The 22,958-nt window shown below is 46.6% G+C and overlaps 1 protein-coding gene across 3 annotated transcripts in view; it reads left to right on the top strand.

Moving 5' to 3' along the window:
* The window catches only part of itpr2 (inositol 1,4,5-trisphosphate receptor, type 2), a 241,261-nt gene that overhangs the window by 60,198 nt on the left and 158,105 nt on the right, over positions 1-22,958 (top strand). For all 3 annotated transcript variants that reach the window (XM_043713352.1, XM_043713350.1, XM_043713351.1), the window contains exons 3-9: positions 9,344-9,456; positions 12,844-12,930; positions 14,509-14,667; positions 17,796-17,894; positions 17,978-18,061; positions 18,174-18,320; positions 20,830-20,925. In XM_043713352.1, coding sequence (XP_043569287.1) covers positions 9,344-9,456; positions 12,844-12,930; positions 14,509-14,667; positions 17,796-17,894; positions 17,978-18,061; positions 18,174-18,320; positions 20,830-20,925 — 785 coding nt within the window. The remainder of the gene's footprint in view (positions 1-9,343; positions 9,457-12,843; positions 12,931-14,508; positions 14,668-17,795; positions 17,895-17,977; positions 18,062-18,173; positions 18,321-20,829; positions 20,926-22,958) is intronic.

A 22,958-nucleotide genomic window follows, 5' to 3' on the forward strand; every position in this document is an offset into this window, starting at 1 on the left:
GCGACAGGGAGGGAGGAGTGGGGAGCAGGAATCTTGGATCACTGGGGCTGTAGGAGGGTTGGCTTCATTGGAAAAGGCCTAGTTTGTATTCGAAGCCAATTCTGCAGGATTGTTACCATGTTGTCCTGAAACATGCACATCAGGAGTTTTATTTGGAGTTGAGTCTTCACTAAGGGCACATAACATTGATCATCTGGAACATGCCTTCCTCTGTCACAGTCACAATATTCGTGCCTTTCAGGCCAATGACACAAAAACATGGATCTGTACAGCACCTTTCAAAATGCTGCGACTTTCCCAAAGAGCTTAACAGATAGTGTTGTATTTCACTGAAGCATAACCTCAGCTGTAATGGAGGAAATGCAGACGCTAAGTTTTGAGCACAGCAAGATCCCATTTATGGCCGCAAGATAAAGGGACAGAGAAAACTGTTTCTGTTCTGTTCGTGAAAAGATAAATTAATCAGGGCATCAGGCAAAACTTCCTGCACCTTCTGTGAAGTAGTGTTGTGGAATCTACTAGATAATCTGAGAGAGCAGACAGCACATTGTTTTGATATTTCATTTGGGAGGCAGTGCCTCTGACAGTGCAGCCCTCCCTCAGTACTGTACTGCAGTGTCAGCTTGGATTGTTTGTTCACGTTCTGGAGTGGAACCCGTAACCTATTGACTCCTATCCATCGGTGACCGTTATTAGCCATCTCCAGCAGAATAATTGGTTTGCCCAAATGCTCAGACTCTGGCTGTCTTTGTCACCTCATACCAGTTCGATGTATTAGTGGAGAGATTTCTCTGAATCATTTAACGTGTGGCTGACAGTCTGCGTATGAATTGCAGGAGACTGTTTTAATCAGAGTAACAGTTAATATTGAGACAAGGTCATCATTTGACAGCTAAACCATGTGTACTTCATTTTTTTTTTTAGCGATTCTTATGTTTAGTGCTCTCATAGAGTCATAGAGATGTAACAGCCTGGAAACAGACCCTTCGGTCCAACCCGTCCATGCCGACCAGATATCCCAACCCAATCTAGTCCCATCTGCCAGTACCCAGCCCATATCCCTCCAAACTCTTCCTATTCATATACCCATCCAAATGCCTTTTAAATGTTGCTATTGTACCAGCCTCCACCACTTCCTCTAGCAGCTTATTCCATACGTACCACCCTCTGTGTCAAAAGGTTGTCCCTTAGACCTCTTTTATATTTTTTTCCCCTCTCACCCTAAACCTATGTCCTCTAGTTCTGGATTCCCTGACCCAGGGAAAAGACTTTGTCTATTTATTCCATCCATGCCCCTCATAATTTTGAGCCTCTATACGGTCACCCCTCAGCCTCCAAAGTTCCAGGGAAAACAGCCCCAGCCTCTCCCTATAGCTCAAATCCTCCAACCCTGGCAGCATCCTTGTAAATCTTTTCTGACCCCTTTCAAGCTTCATAACATCTTTCCCATAGTCTGCAGGGTCCTCTATTTTTTGTCGTTTATATAAATGATTTGGATGCGAGCAAAAGAGGTACAGTTAGTAAATTTGCAGATGACACCAAAATTGGAGGTGTAGTGGACAGCGAAGAAGGTTACCTCAGATTACAACAGAATCTTGACCAGATGGGCCAATGGGCTGAAAAGTGGCAGATACAATTTAATTCAGATAAATGCAAGGTGCTGCATTTTGGGAAAACAAATCTTAGCAGGAGTTATACACTTAATGGTAAGGTCCTAGGGAGTGTTGCTGAACAAAGAGACCTTGGAGTGCAGGTTCATAGCTCCTTGAAAGTGGAGTCACAGGTAGAGAGGATAATGAAGAAGGCGTTTGATATGCTTTCCTTTATTGGTCAGAGTATTGAGTATAGGAGTTGGAAAGTCATGTTGCGGCTGTACCAGGTCATTGGTTAGGCCACTGTTGGTGTGCAATTCTGGTATCATCTATTAATAATTTACACAGTTCTTTCTGCAAGTATAAATGTGGTAGATTGAAGTATTTGAAAACAACTTTACAAAGCAAAACAGTACCTCAATGGTCAGAACTGTTTGAGAGAGTCTAGTCAGAGAGTTTGTTTTGGTTTTAAAGATGTCACATTTTCTGGTTCATTCAAATACAAATTAATAAAGGAAAATAGCCATTTGTATTGAGTTTAAAAAAAAGTCTTGGGTTTTGTTGAATCTGCCAGTCCGTTATTTGGAACTGAATATTTTCTTCACTCCATTTTGGGGTCACTGTAGACAGACAGACTTTAAACAATGGCTCCATTTCAGCGATTGGTACAAAGACCTACTTCTGATCAAAGCATGATACAGCAGATGCTGGCAGTCTGAAAGAGAGACAGAGAATACTCGGACTGATCTGTCCGAGTCTGTGGAAAAGAGGAGATGAGTTAACATTTGGAGCTTGGTATGACTTCTTCAGAACTGAAAGGGATTGCAAAACAGTGAGTTTTACATTTTGGACAGAGGCACAGGAGGAGTAAGGGACACCGATCGTGTGGAGAGGTTGCTAATTGAGGTGTTGAATCGGTGCAAGGTTAAGCTGTAAGTAGGCCCTCTCCACCTTCAGCAAAGTAAATAAGAGACAAACGAGGCAAGCCCAGTTCCGAGGAAGGATCCCTCGACCTGAAGCTTTAAGTCTGATTTCTCTCCACAGATCTTTTCCAGCAATTTCCGTTTTTGTACAAACAAGGCAAGCCCTTGTGCATGCGCGCACATGTAGATACAGTCATTTCTGATCTAATGCGATAATTCCGTTCTCATGTGATCCCACGTTATAAGAAAATCGCACAATAGCCACACCATTTAAACAAATGGGGCCGGAATTGCATTATACCGAGTACAGGTAAGGGAAGTTTGCATTTTACACACAAGTCTAAATACTTCAATTGCGTTAAAACCAATTTGTGTTGAAGAAACAAATGTTGCAGTAGAACAAACTGTGTGTGTGTTGGTTTTGGGGGAAAATGGAAAACGGGCACCATGTGGCCAGTTCTCAAGTTGTGGAACTCAGTGATGAGATCTTGAGGTTGTAAAGTTTCTAAGTGAGATGTTTGCACTGTGCTTTGTTGGAACGGTGGAGCAATCCCAGAACAGAAATGTTCTCTTGAGAGTGAGATGGTTTATTGACTGGGAGGTCAGGGTTACTGCTACAGACAGAGTGGAGGTGTTCCACAAAGAGTCCCCACGTGGTGGTGATGTAAGTTTTAACATTGTTTGGCATATAAGGACTTGAACCTTGAATTAATTGAAATTTGCTGTTTTAGTTCACCGGGAGCTGGATGTCAGCACTACAAGGGCTCCGAGGGTGTTGCCTGGGGTTCGGTGAGAATTCTCTCACCTCTGAGCCGCAAAGTTGTGGGTTTGCATCTTACTTTAGCTGCCAATTCTTCACAGTATCGAGGGAGGCATCCCTTGCTGGGTGCCTGAGGTCTCAGACAAACAAAGGCATTGAGACACTAGGAGCAAGACCCTTTACCACAAGGACTAGGAGCGGGAGTAGGCCTTCATTCCCGCTCCACCATTCCAGAAGATCATGGCTGATCATTTTTGTGGCCTCAGCTCCACTTACCTGCCCTGTCACCGTCACCTTTAATTCCTTTACTGTTCAAAACGTTATCTATCTTAGCTTTAAAAACATTTAATGAGGAAACCTCAACCACTTCACTGGGCAGGGAATTCCACAGATTCACAACCCTCTGGGTGAGGAAGTTCTCAGTTCAGACCTACATCTGCTCCCCTTAATTCTGAGGCTACGCCCTCTTGTCCCAGTTTCACCTGCCAGTGACAGCATCCTATCTACTTCTATCTTATCTCTTCCCTTCCTAATTGTACGTGTTTCTATAAGATCGCCACCCCCCCCCCCCCCAACCCCAATTCTTCGAAATTCCATTGACTACAATCCCAGTCTACTCAGCCTCTCCTCATAAGCCAATCCCTTCAACTCTGGAACCTGGCGTTTACTTCACCACTCTGTATGATCATGGCTGATTATCCAACTCCGTTCCCCGCTTATTCCCCGTACCCTTTGATCCCTTTAGCCCTAACAACTCTATCTACCTCTTTGAAAACTTCAAACAACAGCCACTTTAGGTTGGGAATTTGAAGAAAGGCCATGTTTGGGGTGGAAGAGTAAATAGAATAGAATCCCTACAGTGTGGAAACAGGCCCTTCAGCCCAACAAGTCCACACCGACCCTCCAAAGAGTAACCCACCCAGACCCATTCCCCTACCCTATATTTACCTCTGACTAACACACCTAACCTACGCATCCCTAAACACTGCGGGCAATTTAGCATGGCCAATTCACCTAACCTACACATCTTTCGATTGTGGGAGGAAACCAGAGCACCCGGAGGATACCCACTCAGACACAGGGAGAATGTGCAAACTCCACACAGACAGTTGCCTAAAGCAGGAATTGAACCCTGGTCCCTGGAGTTGTGAGGCAGCGGTGCTAATTGCCGAACTACCGTGCCACCCCTGGTGAAAATAAAGAAGTTCCTCTGGGTCCATCCCTTAACTGGTATTGCTGAGTCACATCAACTTGTCTATTATTAGATTGCTCTTTGCAGAAGATGCTCTGATTGGCCATATTTCCCTTTTTTTTAAAAGAGCTGAAACAATTCAAAATAAAACCATTCTAGGGCCTCGAGGTGTGTGTGTGTGTTGGTGATGTGTTTATGTATAAATGAGTATGGGTATTACCCATGAATGGTCAGTTCTGTTTTGTCCATCACCTAAAGTTGTTTCTAATTGTTCAGTTGGTTCTGGCAGCTGTATATATGGTGTTGAACTTGGGGAGAAAAACCAGGAAGCACTGAGTTAGCAAGTTTCAGACTGAATATCCTGTTGCAACACTCTCCTTGACATGTGTTGTGGGGTGCTTATGACGAGTGTGAGCGAGCAGTGTTCAACAGAACATGCTGAAGAAACTCAGCAGGTCTGGCAGCATCTATGGAGAGAGAAGCAGAGTTATTGTTCTGAAGGGGAATCTCATCAGACCCGAAGCATTAATTCTGTTTCTCTCTGTGGATGCTGCCTGACCTGTCGAGTTTCTCTGCATTTACTTCAGCTCTCCATTTTTGCTTTTAATTAAGAAGTCTTAAGCAACCACCTAGCAGCTCACTGGTCAGAAGGGCTCTGAGGAGCACCTTAAGAGTTTGAGAATGCGAGAGGTTTAGGGAGAGATCTCCTGACTTTGGGACAGAGACAGCTGAAGGTGCAGCATCTGCCTGTGGAAGGGACAAAGCTGGAGAGGGCAGAACTCAGGTAGTGCAGGCACCTCAGAGATGTGGGCCAAAGGAGAGGATGGAGCTGGGATGAAGAGGGGCCATGGATGGATTTGAAAGCAAGGTTGAAAATGGCAGCATCAAGGTATTGTCTGCTGTATCTGTTATGCACCTCTTATTGCCCCTTGAGTGTTTAGGAGCTGCCTTCATGATTGATTGCAGCCAACGTGATGTTGACCCGGCCGCAGGGCTGTTGGTAAGGCCCTGCCTGAGTTGTCATCTAGGGACAATGAGGGAGCACCAAGGTATTTCCAAGAAATGATGGGGTGAAACTTGTTCCTTCACATCGTGGACTACACGTGATCGAGAAGAGAGGCTCTGATCTGCCTTTGATTTTGATTTGCTGTATTATTGTCACGTGAGCCTAGGTGCAGTGAAACGTTTTGTTTTGTGTGCAGATTATACCATACAAAGTGCATTAGGGTAATAGGATAGGGACGACACGGTGGCTTAGTGGTTAGCACTGCTGCCTCACAGCGCCAGGGACCCGGGTTCGATTCCAGCTTCGAGCGACTGTGCAAACTCCACACAAACATTCTCCCCGTGTCTGCGTGGGTTTCCTCCGGGTGCTCCGGTTTCCTCCCATAGACCAAAGATGAGCAGGTCAGGTGAATTGGCCACGCTAAATTGCCCATAGTGTTCAGGGATGTGGAGGTTAGGTACATTACTCAGGGGAAATGTGGAGCAATAGGGTAGGGGAATGGATCTGGGTGAGTTAATCTTCGGAGGGTCGGTGTGGACTTGTTGGGCCGAAGGGCCTGTTTCCACACTGTAGGGAATCTATGATTCTGTGAGAACAGAGAGAATACAATGTCAGAGCTGCAGAGAAGGTGCACAGAGTGTGAGATCGGCATTAAATTTAATGTTTGAGAGGGCCATTCAGAAGTCTGTTAACTGTGGGGAAGAAGCTGTTGGTATGCGTGTGTAAGCATTTGTAGCTTCTACCTGACAGAAGAGGTTGACGAGAGTATAGCTTGGCTGGCAGGGGTTTCTGATGTTGGCTGCTTTCCTGAGGCAGTGAGAACTGTTTATAGAGTCAATGAGTGGAAGCCTGGCAAGGGGGAACTGGAGGCTAGCAACTAGCAGTGATCCCATTTTATCTGCCTTTCTGGGTGGTAGAGGTCATGGGTTTGGAAGGTGCAGTCTAAAGATGGCTTGGTGAACTCCAGCAGTATGTCTTGAAGATGGTACACGTTTAGATTAGATTACAGTGTGGAAACAGGCCCTTCGGCCCAACAAGTCCACACCGACCCGCCGAAGCGAAACCCACCCATACCCCTACATTTACCCCTTACCTAACACTACGGGCAATTTAGCATGGCCAATTCACCTAACCTGCACATCTTTGGACTGTGGGAGGAAACCGGAGCACCCGGAGGAAACCCACGCAGACACAGGGAGAACGTGCAAACTCCACACAGTCAGTCGCCTGAGTCGGGAATTGAACCCGGGTCTCTGGCGCTGCGAGGCAGCAGTGCTAACCACTGTGCCACCGTGCCGCCCACGTTGCTGGAGGAAGCATATGGAATCACTTTGCAAAAATAGTCTCAGCAACAAATCAGGGGATGCATGAAAAGAAATGTAGAAATATAGATTAACAGCGTGAAGAGACTAGAGATTCATTAACAGATGCGCGAAATTCTGGAACTCCCTCCCTAAGGGCATAGTGGGTCTACCTGCAGCACGTGGACTGTAGCGGTTAGAGAAGGCAGCTCACCACCACCACCTCAAGGGCACCTGGGGGGCGGGCAGTAAATGCTGGCCCAGCCAGCGTTGCCCACATCCCACAAGTGAATAAGAGAAAAAAATACACATCACTTTTTTTTTATATACCTGAGCATTGAATCGTTTCTGAGGATGTATTTATCCTGTTTGTGTTATTCAGAGTTACCTGGACTGTCAGTATCTGACTGTATGTATAGAGCATTTAAACACCATTCTGTAGTGTCACTGTGTGCAGCGTCATGGAGATGCAGAATGTGATTCTGTACGGTCAGATCCCTTCTCTTGGCTGATGGAAGCGTGTCATTTGTGGAGGAGAGTTCTAGCTGTGACCACCGTTTGTGTGAAGAGGTAGTCTACAGCCAATTCCCCCTTCAAAGTCCAAATCCATCGGTGTAAACAGTCATCCTATCCCCCCCCACCCCACCCCACAGACGCCTAGTAACCTGAAAACTTTGATCTGGTAAAGGAGTGCTCTCCCTCAGGACTGAGGCCTCAGCAACTCGCAAACACCATAACGGGGCCATGATGAGAAAAATGCAATGCCCCAAACTCAACATTACCAGGTTCTGTTGAGTGATGCCAACTGCATGGGTTCAATTTCCAGACTGGCTGAGGTTACCAGGAAAGACTTTGAGTTTGTGAGAAGATTTGTAGCTCAGGTGCTCATTGTTGTGATTCTGTTCGCCGAGCAGGGAATTTGTGTTGCAGACGTTTTGTCCCCTGTCTAGGTGACGTCCTCAGTGCTTGGGAGCCTCCTGCGAAGCAATAGCCAACCTGCTGGACATACAGAACAGACAACAAGACAGGGAACCTATCAACAAAGACTGCATACTCAAACTCATGGACCTGTGCCTCACAACTCATTTCACATTCAACAGCCAAATATATGAACAAATCAACGGCACACCAATGAGCTCACCCATCTCTGGACTCCTAGCAGAAGCGGTAATGCAAAGATTAGAACAAACAGTCTTACCGCAAATTCAACCCAAACTCTGGGTCAGATATGTGGATGACACCTTTGTAAACACAGAAATAGAGAAAACACACCGGCTCATCATCGCCACACTCACAAGAATCCGATTCCCTAGAGAGGAAGAACAGGACAACCAACTCCCATTCCTAGACGTGATGGTACAGAGAACACCGAACGGAGAATTCACCACAAAGGTATACAGGAAAGCCACACACAGACCAAGTCCTAAACTACGAAAGCAACCACCCCAATACACACACAAGAAGTTGCATCAAGACACTGTTCAAAAGGGCCACAACACACTGCAGTACACCAGAACTGCAAATACCTATACAACGTATTCGCCGAAAACGGATACCCGCACAATTTCATCAACAGATGCCTAAGGGAAAGACAACTGAATGAGGACATGCCACAACCCAAAGGACTAACCACACTACCATACATCAAGAGCATTTCCGAACTGACAGCCAGACTACTACGACCACTAGGACTTATAACAGCGCACAAACCAACAGCCACTCTCAGACAACAACTCACCAGGACGAAGGACCCGATACCCAGCATGAGCAAAACCAAATTAGTGTACAAAATCCCATGCAAGGACTGCACAAAACACTATATAGGACAAACAGGAAGACAGCTAACGATCTATATCCATGAACACCAACTAGCCACGAAACGACACGACCAGCTATCCTTAGTGGCCACACGCAGATGACAAGCAACATGAGTTCGACTGGGACAACACTACTATTATAGGACAAGTCAAACAGAGAACAGCCAGGAAATTCCTAGAATCTGTGGATGAGTGCCATGCCTCTATCAACAAACACATCGACCTGGACCCAATATACCGGGAAGGAAACATCACAGAAGCGCTTCACAGGAGGCTCCCAAGCACTGAGGATGTCACCTAGACAGGGGACAAAACGTCTGCAACACAAATTTCCAGCTCAGCGAACAGAACCACAACAAAGACTTTCCTCCTCAACCTCTCCCCTCCCCCTGAGGCATGGTGACCCTCCGGTTAAACCACTACAAGTCACCTCTCTCTAATGCGACAGTGGGTCTCTGGTGACTTGACCTTTACTGTAAATATAGCGTGTAAATTGTTGCTCAAAGGTGCTGCAGTATTGGTAAGATTAAAAGTGCAGAATTGAACTGGGGTTGCCTCCGTTAAATCAGGAAATGATGTGCATGGAGGTGGATAATTCATCTTTATTTTTAGGTATTCAAATCTTAAAAAGAAAGGGGACAAACCCACTGGACGTTTGTTCTTTATAACTGCTTCACAAATCACAGAGAGCAGGAGTGCCCTGTCTTTGAGTTAATAACGCACCGTGATTTTTTATTCTTGTTTATCCTCAGACTGCCTTTTCAAGGTGTGCCCCATGAACAGGTATTCAGCGCAGAAACAGTTCTGGAAAGCAAAGCAGTCGAAACAAGGCAATACCGAAGCTGCACTGCTGGGCAAGTTGCAGGTATCCCATTGCACTGAAGGATATGTGTGTGCGTGTGTGCTTTTATTTCCTCTTCTCCTGCCGTGTTCAATTAGGTTTCCATTTCTGGGACCTGAGAAATGAGTTGTTGACCAGTGGGAGTGCACATCAGATCCAGAACGGTGACTGTTTGAGGGACAGGCTGATAGTCATACAGTATGAAAACAGATCCTTCGGTCCAACCAGTCCATGCTGAATGTATTCCCAAATAAATCTAGTCTGACCTGCTTAGCCCATAGCCCTCCAAAATATTCCTATTCACCTACTTAGCCAAATGTCGTTTAATCATTGTAATTGCGTTCATATCCACTATTTTCTCAGGGAGTTCATTTCTCACACGAATCACCCTCTGTGGGGGAAAAAAAAATGCCCCTCATTCCTCTCACCTTAAAAATGTGCCCCTTAGTCTTGAAATTCTCCAACATAGGGAAAAGACACCCACCGTTCACCCTATCGATACCCCTCATGATTTTATAAACTTGCCTATCATATCCTTTTTCAATCACTCTTCTCTCACCTTAAAAATGTGCCCCTTAGTCTTGAAATCCTCCAACATAGGGAAAAGGCACCCACCGTTCACCCTATCGATACCCCTCATGATTTTATAAACCTGTATAAGGTCACCTCGCAACCTACGAGGCTGGTATATTTTTCACTGGAGCTTATCTGGCCTGTCTTTATAACTCAAACCTTCCATATCTGGCAACATCCTGATAAATCTAAGGTCCTAGAAATGTGCAGCATAGAAACAGACCCTACGGCAAACTTATCCATGCTGATCAGATATCCTACATGAATCTAGTCCTATTTGGCCCATATCCCTCTAAACCCTTCCTATTCATATACCATTCCAGATGGCAAATTATATTTGTAATTGTACCAGCCCCCACCACTTCCTCTGGCAACTCATTCCATGTACCATAAGACATAGGAGTGGAAGTAAGGCCATTTGGCCCATCATTTAATCATGGCTGATGGCCATATCCCTCTAAACCCTTCCTATTCATATACCATTCCAGATGGCAAATTATATTTGTAATTGTACCAGCCCCCACCACTTCCTCTGGCAGCTCATTCCATGTACCATAAGACATAGGAGTCCATTTGGCCCATCATTTAATCATGGCTGATGGCCATTTCAACTCCACTTACCTGCAGTCTCCCCGCAGCCCTTAATTCCTTGCAAGATCAAGAATTTATCAATCTCTGCCACCCTCTGTGTGAAAACGTTGCCCGTCAGGTCCCTTTTAAATCTTGCCCCCTTCGCCTAAAACCTATGCCCTTTGGAGTCCCCTACCCTGGGGAAAAGACCTTGACTATTCACCCTATCCATACTCCTCATGATCTTATAAACGTTTTTAAGGTCCCCTCTCAGCTTTGAACAGTCTAGGCAAAACAGCCCCAGTCTATTCAGCCTCTCCCTTTTGCTCAAACCCTCCAATCTGACAACAGCCTTGTAAATCTTTTCTGAACCCTTTCAAGTTTCACAGCATCTTTCCTATAGCAAGGAGACTAGAATTGAATGCAATATTCCAAAAGTGGCCTCACCAATGACGTATACAGCTGCAACGTGACCCCCCAACTCCTATACTCAATGCACGGTTCAATAAAGGAAAGCATACCAAATGCCGCCTTCACTATCCTATCTACCTTTGACTCCACTTTCAAGGAGCTCCTGAGCTCCCAGGTCTCTTTGTTCAGCAACACTCCCCAGGACCTTCCCATTAAGTGTATAAGTCTTCCAAAATGCAGCACCTCACATTTATCTGAATTAAACTCCATCTGCCACTCCTCGGCCCATCTGGTCAAGATCCCAGAGGTAACCTTCTTTGCTGTCCACTACACCTCCAATTTTGATGTCGTCTGCAAATTCACTAACTATACTTCCTATGTTCACATCCATATCATTTATATAAGAGAGGCTTTGGAGGAGAATGAGGAGGTGAACTGTGTCAAAGGTGTAGAAGCAGAAGTCCTCTTTGGCACAGTCTTCTAGGATGTCATGTGTGATTTCTTATAGAACTGCTCGGAGGGAGTTCTGCAACAAAATGAGCCCTAATTTGGGAGTGGCAGCACATTGAGGGAGTTTGGAGGGGAGAGGGAGATTGGTGATGGGATTCACAGATGTTGGAGGTCTAGGAAAGGAAGTTGGGTGGTCACCATGCTAATAGCGATAAGGTTGAAGACAGCAGGATATGGGTTTCATGGACAAGGTGAGCTCACAGAGAGGGTGTGAGGACAGAAAGTAGGAAAAGAGCCGAGTTTAGGAGTTGGGCGACAGGAGCCTTGAGAGAATTATGGCCAGGTTGCCTCGTGCGAGGGAGGGAATGTAGTGGGGGAAGCAGATTGAGCAAATCGGGGTGAAGAGAGGGCCAATTACTAGACAGCTGGAATGGTGCAAGTGTGATTGTAACTAAACAGAGGAGAGATTTTGCAGGGTGGAGACTGAAAGTAGGGTTTGGACAGGGAAATACGATGCAAATGGGGAAAGATGCAAGGAAGTGATCACAGATGGTCTGGGCTCTGATACTGTAGCAGTAGTTAAAAATTGCACAACACCAGGTTATTGTCCAACAGGTTTGTTTGGAAGTACTAGCTTTTGGAGCGCTGCACCTTCATCAGGTAGCTGTCCTGATGAAGCTACCTAATGAAGGAGCAGCGCTCTGAAGGCTAGTGCTTCCATTTTAACTCTGTCCACCCCAGTCCAACACCGGCACCTCCTCACTGATCAGTAGTGAGAGCACAGTGGGTGGTTGTGAATAAGCCCGGGAATTTTTCATAGAAGCAGAGATGAAGAAAAGATATGACAGCAATGATATTGTGGGGCGGGGGGAGAGAGAGAGAGAGGAGAAAGAGAGAGCAAGAGCATGTTGAAATCATGGAGCACACGAAGCCATTTTGTGCAGTTGCTGAAGGAGAAAAGCAGTGAAGGTGTCTCTGTGAGAAAATGGAGATGGAGTTTGGCGGAAAGTGTAAGGAACAAGGTGGTGTTTACGTGGGTGCTGAATGGGTCAGGCAAAGGTGAGATGTTCCAAGATGTAGATAGTGCTTGAGAAGGAAGGGGAAAGACCAGGAACTCTTAGTCTGATGATGGTGTAAGTTGTTGTATATGTCTATAGTATGCTACTGGGGAGCAGTGAAATTATCTGAAGGCACCACTTGAAATGATTTAGTTGCAACTTGATCATTTCAACTGGATACATTTTTGAAAAGCAAAATTCCAGGACTGAGGGGGAAGAGCCGGGAGTGATCTGAAATCTAGTACAGGGGCTAACCTGAAGGTGGTGGGCTGAAAGGTCTCTCAGTTCCTGTGCTGAGTGTTCTTTGTGATGGGAAGGTCGTTGGAAACAGCATGAATTTGTTTTCCAGCAAGCAGCAGAACTGGAGCAGAAACAGAATGAGATTGAGAACAGGAAACTGCTGGGGGAGGTGGTGAAGTACAGTAATGTCATTCAGGTGAGTTACCTCTTGCTCGCTGCGTGGGTTCCTCAGCATAATGACTTCCATTGGGTAATATCTTGCAAGAGCTGAGTAGGGACTGGATATTCCAGTGATGAGTGGCTCGTTATCTGATTCATAGACACCAACCTGTCATCTCACCAAGATTCGAGCAAATCTCTGTGATCGGCATTATCACAGACCTTGTCCCTGCTTCTCAGTGACCTTACTCTCTCTCTATCTCTCTCTCTCTCTCTCTTTTTCCATTTCCAAATGATATCCATCAATGAGGAGGAGATGGTCGCCTTGAGGTAACATCGCTGGGCTAGTCATCCAGAGGCCTGGGTTATTGCTCTGAGCCCACTGGTTCAAATCCTACTATGGACGTTGGTACTTTTCGAGCTAAATTAATGAAAAAAAAAATCTGTGTTTGAAAGCTAGTCTAAGTGATGGTGACCATGAACCTATCACTGTTTGTTGTAGGAACCCATCCGATTCATTAATCTAGAACATAGAACAGCCCTTTGGCCCTCGATGTTGCGCTGACCTGTGGAACCAATCTGAAGCCTAGCTAACCTACACTATTCCATTCTCATCCATATATCTATCCAAAGACCACTTAAATGCCCTTAAGGTTGGCGAATCTACTACTATTGCAGGCAGGGCATTCCACGCCCCTACTACTCTGAATAAAGCAACTACCTCTGACATCTGTCCTATATCAATCACCCTTCACTTTAAAGCTATGCCCCCTTGTCCTAGCCATCACCATCCGAGGAAAAAGGCTCTCACTGTCCACCCCATCTAACCCTCTGATTATCTTATACGTCTCAATTAAGTCACCTCTCAACCTTCTTCTCTCAAACGAAAACAGCCTCAAGTCCCTCGGCCTTTCCTCATAGTGTCCTTCAGGGAAGGAAATCTGCCGTCTTTACGCAGTCTGGCCTGTATGTGACTCCAGACCCACAGTAATGTGCTCTGGGCCACTGAGATCAAGGGCAGTTAGGGACAAGTGATGCCTCCATTCTATTTATGTCTAAATAATGAAGAAAAGTTCAACCCATCTATTGTTCTTTTCACTTCCTTCCCCGAAGTCTCCATCACATCGATTCATACAGCACAGAAACACACCCTTCAATCCAACTCATCCTCTCTCTCTTATCTCTTAAAATGTGCTTCATCTGAGTGAGTTTCTCTGTCCTGTGAGCCCTTTTTATTCTCGTCCTGTCTGCAACTCTTGGCTATTTATGGCGAGTGTCCTGCACCTATCAGAGGCAACAATAACTACAGAGCCAGAGAAGGCCCATGTTGAAGGGAGAGTGGTGGTTGGTGAGGGTGGGGGCAAGTTCAAATCCTGGGTCAAAGATATTGGCTGTATGCAGGAGAGGTGACGAGAGAGACAGAGAGCTTTAGCAAGGTAACTCCTGAGGATGCTGAAAGCATGGCTGTCAGTGATGATCGAAGAGATTGAGGGGAGGGGTTGCCGCATAAGAGCGGGGCAAAGTTAGTGGAATAATGGATGTGCACGCAAGTAGTCTATCTTTGCATTAAAGAAACGGTTCATTATTTGATGTCTTTGTGTCATCTTGACTGCAGTTACTGCACATTAAAAGCAACAAGTACCTCACAGTCAACAAGAGGTTACCAGCCCTCCTGGAGAAAAACGCAATGCGGGTCTCCTTGGACATTTCTGGCAATGAGGGCTCCTGGTTCTACATTCAGCCTTTTTGGAAGCTGAGGAGCGAGGGTGACAATGTAAGTCTGACCAAATACATAAACCGCAGCACAACATGCAACTGCACTGACCACTCTCCTGTCTTTAACCGAGAGTGGAGCTGCGCATTTCTGACCGGGATTTCGGAACCTGGCTCCTCAAATGGTGGGGGTAGGAAAATCACAGAGTCCTTTGTACTGTCGTCCACAAAGTCTCCCCTCACTAACACACTGAAACACTTGGGGACATTTCAGTAAGTGTGTTAGTGAGTGAAGTGTGGGTGAAGTAATTGAGTAGAGTTGGCAGGCTGTGTGGATGGTGACTTCGGATGAGGATTTTGGGTGGGGTTGGGAGGGTCAGAGGCTGGAGAGTTTGGGAGGTGAGGATCGCTTCTATAAACAACGAGGAGTTGGAGCAGGTTTAAATCTGTCCTGCATTTACTGAGTAACTCTAGGGAAATAAGTAAGATCAATGGTCCCCAAGAACATTTGTACAGGATTGAGGAGGCCGGGCAATTGCAAACTGGAACTTACTGGGAACTCCTATGGGGTTGGAGCATTTGGAGAGATCCCAATGTTTATCTTGAACCACCTTTAACTTCTCACCCATCCGGAGACTGGGAGATTTGGCTGTGAAATTATGTCCATGCCCGATGTTGTTCCTCACCCTGGAATTCAGTGCTGGGGACACAAGAAACTGAAATAGGCCATTCCGCCTCTCAATCCACTCCTTACCCAGGATTCATTTCAGATCGTGGCTGATTTGTACCTTGTTCCCTTTCCCCTCATCCAACAGCAATGCCTTGGTCATCTTATTTCTCCAGTTCTGGTACGGGAAATTTTTATTGTCATGAGATTTAGAATCGAACATGTGGTGTGGGGCTGGAGTCACCTGTTATCTGTGTCAGCCAGTAAAGGCAGTGGTAACATCCCTTGCAAGGCATGATCAACCTGTTTGGACTGCTGCTGGCAATGGGACAATTTAGCGTTCCAGAGTTCACGATGCTCCTGGATTCATGGACTCCCATTTGTACAGTTTTCTGTGGCTGCTAGTGAACTCGTGATCTCCTGGTTGTTTCCCGCTCAGTTCCAGAGCCCCCCCCCCCCCATTGAGGTACCTGCCACAGAGAGCTCACCAATCGGTACAGACTGACAGTGTGCTTTCTCACTCAACCGTCTCCTTTTAAAGTGAGCACTCCAGATATTGTCTCTCGGAGTGAGAAGCTGTTCTTGGATCTGTTGGCAACCACTCAGTGGTTGTGGTATTTAAAAAGGAGTTAGTGCCAGGGACTGACTGCCCCCTCTGGAGTTAGTGCCAGGGACTGACCGCCCCCTCCGGAGCTAGTGCCAGGGACTGACCGCCCCTCCCCCTCCGGGGTTAGTGCCAGGGACTGACCGCCCCCTCCGGGGTTAGTGCCAGGGACTGACCGCCCCCTCCGGAGTTAGTGCCAGGGACTGACCGCCCCCTCCGGGGTTAGTGCCAGGGACTGACCGCCCCCTCCGGGGTTAGTGCCAGGGACTGACCGCCCCCTCCGGGGTTAGTGCCAGGGACTGACCGCCCCCTCCGGAGCTAGTGCCAGGGACTGACCGCCCCTCCTGAAGCCGTGTTGTTCTTTATGACTGGTTACTGAGGGTTCCTGTCTGAAGTGCCAGCCCTACTCGGCTGGTTTAGTTACACTGGCCAACACTGACTGACTTGGGTTGCTTGGACCCACGCAACTGATTTGAAGGAACGTATTGACCTCTCTGGGACATGAGAATGTAGGAACCTGATGAATTTATTTACAGTTTTTATCCTTCTGGAGAGCATGTCATGAACATGTGATTGATTGATTACGTTCCTTGTATCAGTATTGATAAAATGAGTCCCATGGTAGCTCTGTGTTTTAAAAATTGCCGCCTTTGAAGGCTAGGGATTGAGACTGGTCTATTATCGTTGTTCAGAATAGTTCCCATTGTTGTCCTGAGACAGACGTAGATTTGTGATCTTCTGTGGAAGCAAACGGGGAGTCACAGTCAGGTGCTTGGGGAGAGCAACATTTTGAGGGGGTTGGGGTCAATATCCAGTGGAGGTGCATGTTTGGGGAGAGGAGTGGGAGGAAGGCGAGAGATGGGAAGTAGGGGGGTGATCTAAGATGGTGGAACAGGAGCACAGCAGTGGAGGAGGAGTATGGTGAAATGAGAGGGATGGCTAAGGGGGAAGTGTGGGACAGTGGGAGTGGGAGTGGTTTTGACTGCTCGACATGAGGGGGGTGGATTCAGCAATAATTTTCATAGAGTGGGGGGAAAGGGTTCATGACATGTTCTCCAGAATGATAAAAAAAAAACTGCAAATAAATTCATCATGTTCCCACATTCTAGTAGAAGGGAGACTAGGGTCAGAGTAGGTGGACAAAAGATTGCTGAATGTGGTGGAACGTGGAGAGGGCTCACTGAAGTGTGGACTGGCTGGAGGGACTGGATATGAGGAGAGGCGAGGCTGCCTGAAATATTGGTGAGTGCCAATGGGGAGAGGGTGGCTGATGAGGTGGGGGGAGGAGAGGGGTCTTGGAATTAGCGTTTGGAAGATTATGATTCAGTGAGAAGGTCAGGATTGGGATGGGTGGGGATTCCAGGATTGGGATAGGCGGAGGGTCAGGTTTGGGATGGTAAGAGGGTGCGAAGATTGAGTCCAGATGAGAATTGGAGAGACCCAATGAAGTCAGAAGGTGTGGACTGATGAGATTCAAAGTAGTTTACGTTTCACTTTGGCCTGTTGTTAAAACTTGATCGCCTTCCTAACCCACACCATCAGGGCTACAGGCTGACGTAAATGTTTCGATATTTCTGAGCAACTCTCAATAACTAGGTCCTGTGGTGCAAAGCATTTATTTGAAGATGACTATTTTGATGAGTAACGTGAATGTGAAATGTTGACATTGAAAGTGCAGCACCTCGGTGGTGTAACTGGTATTGCAGTTAGACATTGGAATAAATGGGTTTATGGAGTGAATTCAAATGCCAAGAGCAGCTATGGTCAGATTGGAACAGAGATTGACCTGTGACATTATTGTTGTGCCACTGATCCCTCCTGTGTATTCATTGCAACAGTAAAACTTGTGACTCAACAATAATGAGAAAGCTTGAAGATCAGTATCCATCACCTGCTTCCCTTTTCTTCTGTTCTGTAGGTGGTAGTGGGCGATAAAGTGGTCTTAAATCCAGTCAACGCTGGACAGCCACTACACGCCAGTAATCAGGAGTTGCTGGATAACCCTGGCTGTAAGGAGGTAGGTCAACCCGAGCTGACTGTTAGTGAATTGCTGGTGATCGGTTGACTGAGCTAACCAGAGCATTTCTGTTTAAACACCAGGTGAACGCAGTGAATTGTAACACAAGCTGGAAGATTGCTCTGTTCATGAAACACAGCGATTATCGGGATGACGTTCTTAAAGGGGTCAGTGACTGTCTTCATTTCTAGCTCCCTTTAGCTGTCAGCCTGTTTTAGTTTTGGTTTTCTGTTGTGGATGGGCCTCTGATGTAACCTGTTTGCTGCCGTGAATCTGCAGGGTGACGTGGTGAGGCTTTTCCACGCGGAACAGGAGAAGTTCCTCACCTGTGATGAGTACAAGAAACAGCAGCACATCTTCCTGAGGACCACACTGAGACAGTCAGCCACCTCCGCCACCAGCTCCAAAGCACTGTGGGAGATTGAGGTAAAACCTGTAGCTTCAATTGCCATCGTACATCGATATATCATTGGGAATTTACATTACCTCTGCCTTTTTTTGGGGTGGGAGGCTCGAAAGACTAGAGAATGCTTCTCTGGAGATCTGCTAAAACATAGAATCCCTATGGTGTGGAAGCAGGCCATTTGGCCCATCGAGTCCATGCCAACCCTCTGTAGAGCATCCTACTCAGACACCCACCCCCCTATAACTCTGCACTCCCTATGGCTAATCCACCTGGCCTGAACACCCCTGCACACTATGGGGCAATTTCACAAGGCCCATCCACCTGACCTGTGAGTTTCCTCCTAGTGTTCCAGTTTGCTCTCACAATCCAAAGATGTGCAGGTTAGATGAACTGGCCATGCTAAATTGTCCATAGTGTTCAGGGATGTGTAGGTTAGGTGCATTAGCCAGGGGTAAATGTAGGGTCAGTCTGACTTGTTGGGCTGAACGGCTTGTTTCCACATTGTTGGGATTCTATGATTCTAATCTACAAGCTGCACAGCTACAACTCACCAAAGATCCTTAAACAGCACCTTCAATAGCCATGACCTCTACCGTCTAGAAGCACAAAGGGCAGTAGGGACCTGAGAACATTGCCATGTACAAGTATCCCTCCAAACCACACATGCACATCCCCCTCCCCCCCAAAAAGAATCCCAACGTATGAAAAACATACAATCTAGGCCAGTTGGCCCCTAGAGTCTGCTTCACAGAGAGCACCTCTGGGCCACCCGGACGAACCAACCCAACCACCCTGTAGCACAGCATTTCAACTCCCCCTCCCACTCCACCGAGGATATGCAGGTCATTGGACTCATCCACCGCCAAACCACAACAACGCGACGGTCGGAGGAGGAGCGTCTTATCTTCCGACTGGGAACCCTCCAACCGCAGGGGATGAACTTGGACTTCACCAGTTTCTTCATCCCCCCTCCCCCCACCTTGTCTCAGCCGAATCCCTCCAGCCTGGCACCGCCTTCCTGACCTGCAGTCTTCTTCTTGACCTCTCCGCCTCCATCCTACTCCGACCTATCACCCTCACCTTGACCTCTTTCCACCTATCACATTTCCAACGCCCCTCCTCCAAGTCCCTCCTCCCTACCTTTTATCTTCTCCTGCTGAACACTCTCTGCTCATTCCTGAAGAAGGGCCTGTGCCCGAAACGTCGAATCTCCTGTTCCCTGGATGCTGCCTGACCTGCTGTGCTGTTCCAGCAATAAAGTTTCAACTTTGATCTCCAGCATCTGCAGACCTCACTTTCTCCTTCACCATTCAATAAAATCATTTCCAATGCGGGTATGTTCTGACTTCCCATCTACCCTGATAACCTTTGATCTCCTCCCCAGCAACAATCCATCAGTCTTTTAGAACGGAGGTGAGGAGAGTGATGAATCTATGGAATTCACTACCACAGAAGGCTGTGGAGGCCTGGTCATTGAGTATATTTAACATTGAGATAGATAGGTTCTTGTTTGCCAAGGGTTGCGGGAGAATTGGATTGAGAAACCTATCAGCCTTGATTGAATGGTAGGGCAGACTCAATGGGCTGAATGGCCTCACTTCTGCTCCTATGTCTTATGGTCTTCCAGACCTCGTCCTTAAAAAAAAAAATAAAATTCAGTGGCCTGACTCTGCCAGCTTCTGATACAGAACATTCTAAAGTTCTACGGCTTTCTGAGGTGAAAAATATTCTCTTCCTCTCAGTTCTTAAAGGGCTACCCTAATTTTTCTTTTGAAAAGATTACCCTCCAACTCTGGAGGTGGGACTTGGAACTATATCGCCGTTCCTTCAGCGTTGCTGAGTCAAAGTCCGAGAACTCCATCCCTAGTTGCCCTTGTGAAGGTGGTGGTTGAGCTGCTCCTTAGATCCACTGCAGTCTACCATTGACCACCAACACTGTTGGGGAATAAGTTCCAGGAGTTTGACCCAGTGACAGTGGAGGAGCAGGTGATTATATTTCCCAGTCAGGATGGTGAGTGCCTTGGAGGGGAACATGCAGATGGTGGTGTTCCCATGTATCTGCTGCCCTGGAAGTAAAGACTGCATTAAGATGGAGACACAGCCACTTGAAGAGAAATCAGTGACCAACCTGCTGCCTGTGCTTTGGTGGTAGATGAGCGACATATTTAAGAACCTTTAATGTTTTACCCACCCTCTCTTGGGTGTAATTGCCCTGCCCACCCCCCAGCCCAGTATGAGCCTCACAGTGTACCATTAACAATACAAAAATTTAGGTTTAAAATTCATTACAAAGGAAAAGAAAAATCATAAGCAGCATTTTTCTGTTCTAATTGGAACAGGAGCAATATTTTCTTCGTATTTTGTGGTGGGTATATTCCAGACGCTCTTGCTCTCCCGCATGAGGGTAGCTGATGAGACTAATTACTAAATCATGCTCAAAGTTCAATGGTCATCTTCGTGACTTCCATTTCCCCATTGTTTACAGTGAGAGCGTTCCTGTTATTGACTTGGTTGCTGTCTCCTTTACAGGTGGTGCATCATGACCCGTGTCGAAGTGGAGCTGGGCACTGGAACAGCCTGTTTAGGTTCAAGCATCTAGCGACAGGGAATTACTTGGCTGCTGAGGTAGGATCAGCATACAGTAAAGTACATCAGTAAACGACCAGCTCAGCACTGACACAGAGTGCTTAAGCACAGTAGGTGTGCCATTCAGTTTACTGTGAGCACTTGCATCTAGAAAGGTCAGACTGCATCTTGAACACACTCTATCACCCGTCAGCTTTTTCACTTGCACAAAACCAGAAAGTGTTGGTCTGTGGAGAGAGAAGCAGAATTAATGGCTTGAGTCTAGTGACTCTTTTATTTCAGCTTTGTCTTTTAGTTGGGCCTGATGTCTGAGGGAATACAGAAGAAGAATCATTGATGGCGTTGAACCATTAACTTTCCTTCTCTCTCCACAGATGCTGCCAGACCTGTTGAGTTTCTCCCAGTGCCTTTTGTTTATAATTATTCCTGTCGAGCTCATGTGCATGTCCTGACACATAAGGAGTATTCCGAATCAGATGGTGTGGCGCTGGAAAAGCACAGCAAGTCAGGCAGCATCCGAGGAGGCGGAGAATCGACGTTTCGGGCATCAGCCTTTCATCAGGGATATTGGGGGAGGGTGGATCAGATAGGTGGGAAGGAAGATGGACAGGTCAAGAGGGTGGTGCTGAGTTGGAGGGTTGAATCTGGGATAGGGTGCGGGAGGGGAGATTTGGGAACTGGTGAAATCCACATTGATGCCGTGTGGTCGGAGGGCCCAAGGTGGAAGAGGAGGCGTTCTTCCTCCAGGCCTCGGGTGGTTAGGGTTTGGCAGTGGAGGAGGCCCAGGACTTGCATGTCCTTGTCGGAGTGGGAGGGGGAGTTGAAGTGTTCAGCCACAGGCTGGTGGGGTTGTTTAGTGCGTGAATCCCGGAGATGTTCTCTCTCCCCAGTGTAGAGAGCAATGGACACAGTAGATGAGGAGCATTCAGCAGTCAAACGTCTTTAAATATGTCCTGTTTATCTGCTCTGTGTCTGGTCTCATAATCCAAATCTGAACTATTTGAAAAGTCAAATCCTTGGCTAGGGTTTTTTCCTGTGAGTGGGTCAGAAGGCTGTGGGAAACAGCAGTTTGCTGTCATTTTCTGCCAATGATTTGCAAGGTTTTACCAAGACTAGAGGGTTTGAGTTATAAGGAGAGGGTGGATGCCTGGGACCATTTCTCCTTGGAGCGTAGGAGGCTCATGAGTGACCTAATCGAGGTTTATAAAAACATGAGGGACACAAATAGGGTGAATAGCCAAGGTCTTTTCCCCTGGGTGGGGGTCCAAAACCAGAGAGTATAGGTTTAAAGTGAGAGGGGAAAGATTAAAAAAGGATCTGAGGGGTAGCCTTTTCACACAGAAGGTGGTGTGTGTATGGAATGAGCTGCCAGAGGAAATGGTGGAGGCTGGTACAATTACGGGATTTAAAAGGCATCTGGATGGGTATATGACTAGGAAAGAGTTTAAAGGGATATGAGCAAATGAAACTAGTTCAGTTTGGGAGACCTGGTCGGTTTGGATGAGTTGGGCCGAAGGGTCAGTTTCCGTGCTGTATGACTATTACTGTGTATGACACCCACCCACAGACACGTACACACGTGCTCACCTACACACTGACACGGGATTGGTGATGAAAGATGTAGACATGTTGTGAGAAACAGAACTCACTCACAAATCAATCAGCCTGAGACAAAGCCTTGGAAACAAGAACAATTTATTACCGTCTTGCAAGAACTGGACGCTTCTGTAATCAAGCAGAAGTGCGCGCGAGAACAGAGCATGTAAGCAATCTTATTCATTTACAAGTTGAGAATCACGCCTCCCTTTTCCCATCCTATCATAAGCCGATTACCTCACTTGTTTTTTTTCTCTCTGGTTATTTTCTTATCTGGCCATCCTGCTGTCCTTGTATGTCTGCATTCTTTGTTCCTTATTTGTTACAGCTTGTTCTTTTATCCAGTTTCTCCTCTCATACTATAAGCTTTATTGTGAAATGAAAGTTATTCCCTAGCTTAAAACTATTTTCTTTAAAATACCCTCTATATTCATTAAACTCTTAGCCTTAAGTATGCTACATGCTACAAGAATTCC

This window comes from Chiloscyllium plagiosum, chromosome 23 (assembly GCF_004010195.1).
Source record: "Chiloscyllium plagiosum isolate BGI_BamShark_2017 chromosome 23, ASM401019v2, whole genome shotgun sequence".
Classification (NCBI taxonomy): domain Eukaryota; kingdom Metazoa; phylum Chordata; class Chondrichthyes; order Orectolobiformes; family Hemiscylliidae; genus Chiloscyllium; species Chiloscyllium plagiosum.